Source organism: Plectrocnemia conspersa, unplaced genomic scaffold, assembly GCF_051122295.1.
Source record: "Plectrocnemia conspersa isolate PC_06_02 unplaced genomic scaffold, ASM5112229v1 ptg000004l, whole genome shotgun sequence".
In the NCBI taxonomy this organism is placed as follows: domain Eukaryota; kingdom Metazoa; phylum Arthropoda; class Insecta; order Trichoptera; family Polycentropodidae; genus Plectrocnemia; species Plectrocnemia conspersa.
Genome location: NW_028277168.1, coordinates 2,784,559 through 2,798,324, shown reverse-complemented (window position 1 = coordinate 2,798,324; position 13,766 = coordinate 2,784,559). Strand labels below are relative to the sequence as shown.

The window sequence follows — 13,766 nt, the reverse complement described above, 5'->3', positions numbered from 1 at the left end:
AATTTAAATTTCTTTCATTATATTATAATAATAAATTGTTTTGTACTACCTGCATTATCGTTACTGTAAATAAATTTAATTTAATTGTTTTTTTTAATATTATATGATATGGTTCATAGCATTATACGATATATAAAAAGTATATAAGATTAAAAATACGTTTTTTAAATACAGTAGTATCAATAATTTGACGCTTGTAGTACCTACCATATACAATAATAAACAAACAATATTGAATGCGTAACTAAATATTCAGTCAAAAGATATGTAACCGATAACAAGATGATTATATTAATAGATTTAATTGTAACATTTATATTTCAACAAATAACACATCAATGACGCATAGATTTATAATTGCAACTTGTTCGACAAAAACACTCATCTCGTTTGTTCCAATTATACTAAAGAATGTATTCTATAATATAACAATTAATTAATTTATATTAATCGTCACGCTTTGATAAAACTATACGTATGAAACAAATCATAAGTCACGTTTAATTAAATTAACATTATATACCTACTAATAATAAAGTTTCTGATACTGTAGTCCTTGAATCAAAAAAATAGAATCGATTTCTATGTCATTTTTTATTGTAATTTTAAACCATGACAAACAATTTCTATTTTATGCAGTTTAGTTTTTTTGAGATTTTTTTACTCAGTTAAAAAACATTTATACTGTTTTTTAGTGTTGATGAATATTTACATTATAACGGTAAACTTTTTATATGATTAAAATCAATGAATATTTTGAATGAATCTACAGTTTTTCGAAGTTTTGCTCGAAGCAAATAATATTTAAAATAAAAAAAGAATTAAAAATTGTATATGGATCCTTAAAATAAAATATATTTTTTTTATTCTAGCGATAAATTTGAGCAAAATCTGAAAAAATAAGGCGACATTTTAAATGTCAGTTTTTTTTTAAAAATAACAGTAATAAATAGATAATTAAAAAGGTAATTTTTCACAAAGGTCAGTAAAGCGAAGATTTCTGCTATAGACCTATTTTAACCCTGAGCGGTACCGCCGTACATGTACGGCGGTCAAACTTTTACTGTTTTAAGGGAACCCCAGCTAATTTTATATTTACATATATAACTAAAATAAAAAAATTCTTGTAATTTGATTTAACGCAAATAATTTTTATAAATAATAATAGCCATAAATTATAGAGTACGAAATAAATATTTTATAAAAAAATATTGAGAGCCTCTGAATTGCTAAAAAAAAATACCCAAAACCGAATAATAGATATATATAAAAATATGTAAGATAAATGAACAAAATTTAATAATAGAAAAAATTTAAATTAAATATTAAAATACAGACGGTAAAATAAATCAAAGTTAATTAAACGTTAGTAATTACTGATTTTTTATATTATGTACTATAAATATAAAATATAATTTAATAAATAATAACAGAATAATTTTGAAATAATACGTAAATTCAACTCACTCTCAGCTGCATACTAACAAATAAAAAATGTGTGTAAATTAACTCACCACTCAAAGAGTTAAGGACATAAAACTTATATGCAAAATATGTTATATGCAGTAATTGAAGTTTAATTAATTTTCAGAATCTTAAATAAATAGTCAGTAATTATTTAAGCACAATGAATTAAATGGGCTGACTATTTATTGGATCAGTAATTGAAGTTTAATAAAAAAATAAGTAACCATAATAAATAGTCAAAAATTATAAAAGAAAAAAAAATGACAAAATAAATAATTATAAATAGTCAGTAACTTTGTCATAAACGGTAAATAGAGCTGAAATTAACCAGTTATGGTAAAATAAAATATAAATTTATACTGTAATACGAAGCATTATGTTTATATATATAAAGCAAAAATAAAAATATATCAATATTTATTAGATCAGTAATTTAAGTTAAATGTTAGTAACTTAAATAGTCAGTAATTAATAAAATACAACTAATTAAATAGTCAGTAATTTCGTCATAGACAGTAAATCAAACTCAAATTGCGTCATATTAACATAAATAATATTTTTTACTACAACTAGATGTATTGTTTATTTTTTTCATAAAAAATACCGATACTTATTGGATCAGTAATTGAAGTAAGTTAAAATTTTAGTAACTTAAAATGAATTTAAGGGTCAGGTAATGATTATAAATGGTCAGTAACACTATCATAAACGGTTAATCAAGCTCAAATTGCAGTTATTAACCAATCATAGTAATATAACACATAAAATTATAGTACAATTAGAATTATTGTTTATTTTTAAAAAAAAAACAATGTTTATTGGATCAGTAAATTAAATAAAAAGTCAGTAATTATTGAAGAGCAACAAATTAAATAGAATAAATACAGGTTCTGTTAATAATTATTAATAGTCATTAATTTTGTCAAATAGGGTCAATATTTTTTTTAATACAGACTGTTCATACTGAGCAATAAAGTATGACAGCAAACTAAATTTTGTCAGTTAATAATTTCATTTCATTCCATATTTAGTAATGAATATTAATGTATGATAAAATGTTAACATTCGGTCAAAATATCTCTTTATTATTGGATGATAAAATGCTAAAAGTTAATAATTTCACTTCATTCCATATCTAACAACGCATATTATTGTATGATAAAATGCTAACATTTGGTCAAAATAGCATTTAAGATAAAAAAAAATACAAAAAAGTATTTTCGCAGCGCATCGCAAATTTTTTAAATGTTAAACCTATAAATAGCAGTTTTAATAAAGAAAAGTATAGGGTTCTTTGGGTCATTTTTTTAATATTACATTGATATTTTTATGTTTTAACAACAGAAAAAATTCAAACGGTCGGTTATTATTAAGGGCAATGAATTAAATCGTCAATAACTTTTTATTAAAACGGTCAGTAATATTATAAATACATGCATGGCCAAAAACTTTTTGACAAACAGCCAGTAAAGCTCTGATATTATTAAACCATCAGAGCGAAAATAGCAAAAGTAATTAATTTTATTTTTGCATAATTACTTACAATTATATATTAAATTGAGACTAATAAATTGTCAGCTACATTGTTGTTGATCGGTCAGTTATTAATAAAAATAAATGACCAGTGACTTTAAAATGTCACTAAGACTATAACAACATAATAAACAGTAAATGATTAAAAAAATTAATAAAATTAGTGACCGTTTAACAACTGACTATTTAAATTATAAAACTACTGGCAGTTAAATTAAATTACTGATGCAGCAAATATTTTTTTTTTATTTCTATACATAGTCACTTATTTCATACAATTCTTCAAGAATGTAACATTAGAAACAAAAAAATAAATACCTATCTATAAATATATTATATCTACACTAATTTATATAATATTTTAGTTGTTTATTAAGCTAAAGAGAATTTATTGTAGCAATATATAAAAGTAGAATATGTTTTGGCTTTCGTAGATAAATTGGTCATGTAAACGTGGACAGAAGTTGAGGATTATTTTGATATAGGTTAAAGCTAAAACTAATCATAAGATAATATTTAACTTTACAACAGCTAAGATTAGTAAAAATTATTTGTCAAATAATATAAATAAATATATGACAGTTGACAGCTGTTTTTTGTAATGAATTTGAAAAATCAGTCAGACAAAAATAAATTGTACGAATATACATTGTTTATATAATACAATGTAGAGACATTAGGTGTATTATGAAAGTATTTATAATAAAATTATAAGTCAATTTAGTGCGCATGCGCGAGTAGTACAAAAGTCGTCAACTACTATCGTTCTTTAGATGTTTTATTTCAAAAAATGTGCAAGACAGAGTGAATATGCTCTAGATTCCGAGCTGAAATTGCTGCGTTTGCAAAACCTTGAGGCGGCCGGAAAACGCGTCGGAAGTTACAGAAAATTGCAGCACTTGTGAGAAAATCGCGATCGCGGCCTTGAGAGATTCACGACTATGGCAACGACAAAAAACGTCACAGTAGCGAACTTACATGCTGTCCGTCGATTGCGTGCTCTTCCGTCCAAGGCGCGTGTTGTAGTGCCAAAGTGACATTAGCAGCTGTTGCGGACCGATTCATGGCCAACTGGTGGTTCAAGAGCCGCAACAAAATTACTTGAAATGAATAAAATAAAATTACAAATTAGCCAATTGATTTTGATTTTCTTTAAGAGAATGGCAAAAATGGTGACATCGTGTGAGATTGAACATGCAACAATAAATTTATTAGTTATTTATCGCTATTTATGAAATAATCCTTAATATTTTATGGCTTCCGTTTTATATTGTTAAATTTAAATTTTATATTTTAAAAATGTTCTGTGAGGATTTCTGTAATTTATTATACTATAAGAACTAATTAATGGTGCTGTGTTATTAGTGAAAATGGATAAGCGAGTCATTTGTGTATGGCATAACAGCTTTTATTTTACAAGAAGATAATGGTAGTAAAAGTTTTTTGTTTAACAATTTTATATTTAGTGCTTTTTTCAAATTTTTAAAGTTGAATACGTTTCAATAAAATACTTATTGATGTTTCTAATGGGGTGGTATCGACAATCTGTCGATACTCAGTGACTCAAATACGGGCTGTAAAGTGCCCAAGAGAGTAGCGAATTAACCATTTGAGAATACTCTATTTATACCAGTTATCCAGCTTCTCATCGAGCTTGCCAAACACAATGTTTACGGTGATAGATATAAGAAGCATGAAATCAATATATTAAAAAAAAAAACGCCCACCGACTAGCAAACTTTTATCTCCCCTCCCCTCTGAAAACACTAAAATGACGTCCCTGATTCTAAACCAGAAATTTTCGTGTTATCCCTCAAATAAAATCTAAAAAAAACCGTCTTCAATATACCCCTAAAATATTTTTAAGAATATGTCATTTCAGTTAAATCATATCGGAATACATTTTCACCGGTAGATATATATTTTTACTAATAAAAAATACAATTTATCTGACTGGTTCTAGTAAAATTAAACGATTTAAAATTTTCCATACGTAGTAATATATTCATTTACATGTATAAATTTTTCGGTGAAGTTCAAATACATTTTCACTAGCGAAAATATTTTTTAACTGATAGGCGCTAGTGAAATCATATGCTACACTAAAATGTGTATGAAACTTACTTTGAGTTGCGAAACGTCCATTTGCTCTTCCAACCCAAACCTAAGTTTTAGAACTTTCATTAAGTCAAGTGCAAAATACAAACTAAACCAACTAATCTCTCACTAAGTACAGGCAGACCTCGCATATCGCTCTATGGTTTGTCTGCATTTGTATATTACATTATGTTAAATATGTTAGCTATCCTTATCGATATTAGTACGGATTTCTGATATGAGAGTATTGGTCGAAGTGTATTCAAACCGAATTTTGATCAATAGGATGGCGCAAAAAAAAATATCACTTCTTAGAAGTCACAAATTCACGCCAAAAGCAATAAAATCGCGTTGGCACTGTTGCAGTGGGAACGCTCGGTAACGAGCGTTCAGTTTCGGTGTATCTGTTCTTTCATTCGATTCTCACTTATTGTAAGTCGTGATATTGTTATAAGAAGTCTTATCATAAACGCTAATTAACCGAGAGTTTTCGCTTTTGACCAGAAAATTTCATGTCCTTTAATGAAATACTATAAATCTTGATGAAATTGAAATATTAAAAAACGACAAATCACTGACCAAATTTTGCCCCCCTACCCCCCGTATCTATGGAAAAATATGAAATAAAGTTCCTGATCTTGGATAAACGATTTTATTTATTTCGGCTCCGCACACTTGCCGATTAAATTTGGAAAAAATAATACGAAGATTTGGGATTTGGATGAATACGAATGTCGAGAGAAAGTTCGTAACTGGGCTACTGAGATAGTAGAGCGACTTGGTGATAGTTTAATGATAACCATATATTTTACTCTCTGTACCTCGTCGCTCCTTTATGCACACTTTAGTTACCTACCATTATATTCTTTGTTCTGTGGTTACCATACAGTTGTTTTCGCCGATTTTTTTTTAAATTTAATTATTAATTATAATGCAATAAACAACTACAATGTAGTTATTTTATACTATAAATTTTAAAATGCTTGTAGTTAAATTGAATAACTATAAATTGTTTTTTGCGCCTTTCTATTGGTCAAAATTTGGTTTAGATATGCTTCGTTTGATTCTCACTTATTGTAAGTCGTAATATTGTTGTAAAGTTTTTCCACTGTGACGGCGACGGCACGATTTTATTGCTTTTGATGTGGAATTTAATTAGGGACGGACCTTGAATTTGGGCATAAAAATGCATTAAAAAAACCATTACTGGCTGGCCAACTTTTACTTCCCTTGAAAAGTCTGAAATCACGTCCCTACCAAAACAATGTCACAAAAAACGATAAAATGAGATGAAAACATATTATTTAACACACTTTTCCTTTAGTATGATCTTATAAAAAATAGAGCACAGAGATTATTTATACAGCTTGATACGCTGAACATATGTACAAGTCATAAAGGCAGAGATACAAATTTAAGTACCATTCTAAGATAAAATATACTTATGAACCTTGAACAGATAAATAAAGCGTGATTATTTTTAAAAAATAGCGAAACGTCGACCAAATGTTCTATGTCGCTGATAGCAAAAGTAGGTGTGTTTTACAATGACGCAATTTCACCTTAAATGACGTAAAACACAAAACTTGAAAAATAAAAAATAAAGATATTTATGTATAAATAATATAAACGCAGCAACGAATAATTTAATAATTAAATTATTTTTTGCCATAATGTGATATTATGTATGTCGACTGGAATGCAACCTACATTATAATTGATAGTTCTAAGAATGTACTTGTAAAAACCAGTTTCTCTAGTCCGCGTGCCAGTCGGTTGCGCGCCGCTGGAGTCGAGCCTCTTGGCAACTGTTTGCGATTGGTCGATTTGGTCGTGCCCCTTCCCAGCCCTCCCCGCGCCCCGCATGCAGTATTGCATTTCGCGATTGCAATTACGTCGATATCTATGCTGCACAATTATGCTAGTGGATTCAAATAATAATCAGTATAATTAACCTATACAATTGCCTGCACGACGATTGCGGTTTAGAGTGGAAAAAGTGGTCGATCTGGCAGTTTATAATGAGAGAAAATGTGAATAGATGATTCATAGATTTAATGATACTTTAGATCAGAAGTTTTCGAATTAACACTCAACTATTAATTTTAATCAGCAATGCTATTTTATTTTTAAAAACAGAAAGCAAGTATTTCTACCAGGGAGCAAGTGCACATGAACGGTTCTTCTTAATCCACATCCTATTTGTATATGCACATTACTCGGAATATCAATGTGTGACTCAACGTCTTGAGAGCAGTACATTCCAAAGCCCTCGAGCTTCTTGGAAATTCTTCCTATCTTTAAGAAAAATATTTCTCTACAATTGGCGTTTTTGAGGATCATTTCCATCTGGGTATTTAGGCCACATTTTTACCATAAATAGCATTAATCTATGACAGTATTAGCAACTTCATATTATAGCGGTTATATTAAATCAACAACGACTACTGATCCTCAAATCAAACAGTAAACTGATGAAAAATAAAGTTTATGGATCGAAAGAGTGATCCAGCATCAGTTTCCGAACTTTTTAAAAAAAAATACAAATTTAAGAATATCTTCAGATTTTTTTTATGTATTTCATTAATTTTGAAAAACAATATCAATTAAATAGCCGCCTCTAGATTTTTTGCAGCAGTCGATCCTTTCAATGTAATTTTTGATCTATGCAAAAACCTTATAACGTCAATTAATTATATATAAAGCTGGATCGATTAGGGAACAATATTATAAAAAACGGACCATTTACGCTTATTTTTCTAAATATAGCCTCAAAAATGAATATTATGTTAGCACATAGAACGCTACGCTATTTTATCTTTAGATTTTGATGTGCTTTAAAAGGGCATTAAAGAAAAAATGACGCTTAAGTGCGTCAGCAGCCTGTAATGTTTCAAATGTAATATTTCATTTTAATATTAAATCATTTTTATGTAAAACTGTTAAACTGTGATAAAAACAAGTCATAGCTATTGATATTTTTATCAAATAACCGTGAACTTTTCGTCAGGCTCTTTATCTGTGACGTTTTGTCGCACGCGTAACATGTCGGGTTTCACAATTTGTTGATCACTACAAAACACGTACACTGAAATAATATATTTTAGTGTAACAGTAAAAATGATTTAACGCAGCACTGCCAATTCATGATTTTGAAATGAAATTAAAAAAAATGAGCTAAAATATAAAAAGAGTCACTTCAGACATTTTTGTTTGTAAAAGAAAAAATGGCTCACGGACTAAGATAAGTTGGACAGCGCTGATTTAGCGTATCAAAAAATACTATATAATTTATATTTATTTAACTTTATGTCAGAAAAATAAGTTAAAATGCAATAAAAAAATAACATTGAAATTTGTAATTAAATAAATTGATTTATACGTTCGATAACCTTTAAGGTTAAAGTAATCCTGGCAATAACATACTAATCGATAAATGGCCGCAATTTAACGTGTTAAATCCAATTTGGAAAATTAGCGACATCTGTCGCTACTTTTCTCACGAACGTCTGACATTTCAAAATGATTTTGTAACCTAATTGGACTATGGGCTTGACGTCAGAAACAGTAAATCTAATTCAGTAATCTCACCGTTGCGCAAACTAATTTCGATCGCACTCACGATCCTTCGATATGAAAATTTGATTGCAACATTGGACAGAGCAAGCCAAGATAAGTCTGCGAACGCGCCTCTCACTTTCGAGAGTTCGCCAACACCCAATTTGAATTAAAAAATATTGTTGCGACAAATCGACGTCAGGTGGCAGCAGCGTCGCACATGCATATATAAAACGTATAGAAAATGTCAATTGAAAATGATTACTCGACTTTCTATGGAAATGAAGGAAAATTTCATTAAACGCATACATATGGCAACAGCGCATCGCCTGAAGCAATTTCACGATAGCGTCAATCGGTTACCTGTCGTTTTCTTTTTATTACTGAATCGAGCTTGAGTAGTAGTACTAAATTAAAAGAAAACGAAAAGGTATCGTCAACCAATATTATAATTATAACAGATATGTTGGCTTTTTAATTTACAGTCGGAACCAAACTGGTCAAAAAATTGTTTCCAAAATCCATCGATGGATTAACAGATTTAAGACGAATTTTAGTAATTTGATAATTCCAGGTAAAATGGTTAGAATTTACTTAATTTTTTTATATAATATATTGATAGAAGTATTTCTGAGCAATTAATTAAATAAAATACTGGAAATTTTATCATCATGTCATTTAAAATGGCTTCAGAAAATAGAAAATATATTGGGCATTACATATATGCCTTTGGACGTGAAAGGTTAAAATATATTTTTTTAGCAAATTGTAGTCAATAACTAATAGTAAACGTGAAAATGGTTTTACACCAATACAGTGGCGTAGCTAGGCTATGTGCCGCCCAGGACGATCTTTAAAATTGCCGCCCCCTCCCATACATTTTTTGTAGGATCATAAAATCAGCATTTCTAAACATAATAAATTGGTTATTATTAAGCTCTTGTTATTCGTAAATGTATATAAGTAACCAATAAGAACCACAGTAGACGATCCCATCGCGAATATGCCGCCCCCAAGCAAGTGCCGCCCGGGGCGGCCCGCCCCCTCCGCCCCCCCATAGCTACGCCACTGCACCAATAACGTGTACATATATTATATTCAATTAGTATGCATGTAAAATTATTTATATTGAAATAAAAAACGATGCCATTTTGATCGCATTGAAGACTTATTTTACTGCACATATCCTAACAAGTTTTAACCGGTTATTAGAGAACTTATAATGCGCATCTCCATTGTACATCCTGTCGAAGATTGCGCACCAGGAATCTCCTGACCTACTCTAACTGGATTATTTATCCCTTGGAGCAGCTGAGGTTCTTGGCAAATTGGAAATTGATGAGATCCGGTCGTTTCGCTGGCGGCCCTCTATGATCAATTGCTATAAATAAGTAAGCCCATTCCCTGGAGTGGTTGCGATGTTTATTTGCTCGTTGGTTGCAATTTTGAAATTAACCTAAGGTCGCGGTTACACTGTATGCGAGTTCGTGCGAATTATTTTTCTAGCGTTTGTCCTTTTTTATGATATAGTGATTTTTTTAATTTCGTATAAAAAATGGCTCGTATTTTTCGGGTCAGAATTTATATTAAAAGGTCAGAATATAAGCGGCCAGAATAAATATTAGATGATCAGAATTTAAATTGGACTGGTGAGAAGCATTTCTTACAGTCATTATTTATTATAGTTCATTGGTCAGTATTTATATAATATGATCTGTATTTTAACCTCAAGGTCAGTTTATGTTGATAGATAGTCAGGCATGGTTTTATAGGGCTAATTTGTTTGTTTGGGCTCGCAACATTGTCAGATGTCAACACTTAAATAAGCCAAGCGTGATCTCGGCAGCCGCTCTGTCGTTATTCCCGCTTCGTTTATCTCTCTGAATACCTTCGCATCCTACATGCAATTAAATAGAGTAGTTGAGAGTTATTCACGGGGTGTTCAATGTTCTGATCAACATTCGCTCACACCTTACCTGTTCAACAGTTTTAATGTGAGCTAGATATTTATAAAATAAATAATTTATTGCTTACTTATATACACAAATGTTATATTATTTTTTAATTCACATGATCGTCCTATATTTTTATTCCGGCCGTATGCTATTGATATTCTAACTATTTGATATTTATTCTGACCCTGAATGATTTGATTTTGACTCAAAGTTGATTTAAATTCTGTTGCCTAAAAAAATTAAGCGTAATTTTTGTTACACAATAATATATTATAATAAATTTAGCTATGCTCCCAACTAAATTTTATTTTACAATCAGATTCGTATAAGAATGATATAAAATCGTTCAAAACGACTGAACGTCGTTTGTACATTCATCTTAATTAAATGATTGATGTAGATAAAGCAAAGCAGATGATCTTTATGTGTTTGCATATTATGCATGACTGGCAAAATAACACGTGTTGCATATACAAATCAGCGACAAAATGTTTGCCGCCGCTCTTTCATAATATCGATAGCAATAACCGTGAACGTGACATTAAACTGTGCGATGGTTTATGAATGTAAATTTACGATCATTTTGCTTTAGATTTATTTTTTGCGTCTGAATACACAGATTATTGTCCATTATCAATTAATATTTAAATATTTTACCGTTCGTTCCGCGCATGCGCCCATCGAGCTTATGGCTAAATCCGGTCTTCGTCCAACATTACTTCAAACGTACTTCCATGGCAAGGAGAGAAAACGACTTATTAACACGTCCACTACGAAAGGAATGCAGCGACTGTCAAAAGGATGTGTTTTTTTTCAAAGGAAAGAGGTCGGTCATAAAACATTACAATTCGGCCATATATCAAATAAATTTTATTGCAGATCATTGGTACAGTATATAAAATGAATATATGAATATCAACGATTACTTAACATGTTTTTTAATTCATTTCAAAATAAATTATATGGGTTTAAAAATAATACATAATATAATAAACATATGTAACAACTTACAATCGACATAAGTATAACAAAAATTAAGTGATATTCGCCAAGCATTATATTATAAAAATACAATCATTGTCTTAACATATGCGATATATACAAATTACATTTGATATTTGAAAATCCGATTTAAGGCACGATGAACAAATTAACAGTCTTCTGGTTCATTACCCTACACATGCATAATAATTGATCGTGGGGGAGTTAATTAATTATAAAATGTACAATTATATATAAATGTATATATGTAGTCAAAGAGCGATCTATTTATAATTATGTATAATTTACATTATGATCTACTGTTAGTTCATTACGATTTACATACAAGGTTGCCAACACGGCAACCCTGGAACGGAAAAGAGGCACATGAGTTTTTTAAGTAGATAATTTATACATGGGAGATCATTAAAGATATATTTTTGTTAATCGTTAATAATAAACTCATCTTAAAATAATTATTATTAATGATTATAATAATGTGACCTTAATCTTGGTCCCGTAATAAATAATAAACATTTTTTTTATAACTTTCAATGTGTCGCACTTTGGATTGTGAGCGTTACACTGTATCCGCTGTGCTTTATGAGTGTAACTATATCGTTGTGTGGTAAGTCACGTATCAGTGAGTGATTAATGGCAAGAATAGTGTCGCCGACGTGCAAAAGTCCGCATCGAGCTGCCGGTGATCCTGCTATCAATTGACCTGAAGATTCATCATATAATTAATTAATTAAAATTTACAAGTGCTGAATTTTATATTAATACAATACCTATAGAACTAGTCGCTTTGTTGGTCGACGATATTATGACGAATCCAAATCCCTCGTTCTCGCTCCGCTGTACTACCACATCGTAGGGGACGCTTCCGGCTGGTATGTTTCCGTATTGTCCTATGGGACGTTATTGTTCAGTTATATACAAGTTCAATGAATCTAAAGCGATAAATACCGACGCGTGTTATACAATTTTTAATTTACCAACGTCACTCAAGCCAGAGTCGCCACTGTAGCCGAGGTGGGGTGACGAGTAAGGCATTTGCGATGCTGGTTTCGGAAAGCTGGAAACTGGCAAGCGGTAACCGGGACTGCTTTGGTTGTAGTAAGGCGAGTACGGCGATATTCCGTCAGGTTGGTCATAATTTGCGTGAGATGAAAGCCTAAAAAAACATAATAAAAACAATTCAATTTTTATGGGTGCGGAATTATTTAAAAATATATGTGCATTTAAATAAATACTTTGTTCCATAAAACAAATTATTTGTGCATTTATGTATTCGGAAAAGGATTCACTGTTCTGATCAAACCCAATCTGTCCAACAGTAATGCACAAACAATTCGTTTTATAGAACAATTATTTTATATATTGCTCATTTTTTATTACTGATTACTATTACCTTTCATGCCCTGAATACGAATTCCCATTTAGAGCGTAATTATTTTCAGGATAGTAGTTATAATATAGACTTCCGGAATTATTGGAATTTGAGTGCCTGTAAAAATATTGATTATAAATATACACTGCTGAAATGATAACAATATGATGTAAGAATTAAAAATTACATGTACTGTCTAGAACTGCCACCAGGATCGTCCGAGTTACTGTGTCCGTTATCGAGAAGAAGGTGATTCTGTTGAATGGGTGCAATATAAGTTTGTTGAGGATTTCTTATTGGCATTATAGTGTTATTGTGCATCATCATGTTATTGTTTCGGTTCTTTTTTATTCCCAACGTGACCTGAAAACATTAAAATAAATTATATTAGAACATATGTATATTGCTTTCCTATTCACTAATTATAACATTTAGTCCCAGTTGTTTTATTTATAAATACTATCGTAATATATAAAAGGATTTGCAATCCAATAATTTTCTGCTTAGGTTTGGTGAAGTACTTCTTGCAAGCTTGTATAATTTTTTTGCTTATATCCAAAGGGATAGAAAGTTCTTTCTTAGGTAAAAAATTAAGTAAAGTTTAAAATATCTTTAGTTCATGTTTAATACATGACATTTAAAATTATTATCAAGCTTTTCTGAAGTTACAAATTTGCTTTATTTATAAAATTATAAATATACATGCATCTGAAGCCAATAACTACTTGAAAGCAAGATGGGAAGGATGGTCTTATATTCAAAACATTTGTCAAATAATTGGC

At 30.0% G+C, this 13,766-nt stretch overlaps 2 protein-coding genes across 9 annotated transcripts in view; both read right to left on the bottom strand.

The window, feature by feature from the left end:
• Window positions 1-11,402, bottom strand: part of LOC148235636 (trehalase-like) — a 30,360-nt gene extending 18,958 nt beyond the window's left edge. Inside the window, exons 1-2 of the mRNA XM_088184988.1 lie at window positions 11,268-11,402; window positions 3,979-4,100 (exon numbers count right to left, since the gene is read on the bottom strand). The gene's annotated coding sequence lies outside the window, so the exon portion shown is untranslated. The remainder of the gene's footprint in view (window positions 1-3,978; window positions 4,101-11,267) is intronic.
• Window positions 11,403-11,457: 55 nt separating this feature from the next.
• Window positions 11,458-13,766, bottom strand: part of LOC148235635 (membrane-associated guanylate kinase, WW and PDZ domain-containing protein 2-like) — a 33,690-nt gene continuing 31,381 nt past the window's right edge. For 2 of the 8 annotated variants that reach the window (XR_015809395.1, XR_015809397.1), the window contains exons 16-20: window positions 13,172-13,347; window positions 13,006-13,101; window positions 12,576-12,768; window positions 12,383-12,502; window positions 11,458-12,315 (exon numbers count right to left, since the gene is read on the bottom strand). Coding sequence is in view for 4 of the 8 variants with exons in the window: in XM_088184809.1 (XP_088040935.1) it covers window positions 12,143-12,315; window positions 12,383-12,502; window positions 12,590-12,768; window positions 13,006-13,101; window positions 13,172-13,347 (744 nt within the window). In the remaining 4 variants the exon portion in view is untranslated. The remainder of the gene's footprint in view (window positions 12,316-12,382; window positions 12,503-12,575; window positions 12,769-13,005; window positions 13,102-13,171; window positions 13,348-13,766) is intronic. The other 6 variants (XR_015809396.1, XR_015809398.1, XM_088184809.1 and 3 more) reach the window with 3 other exon arrangements.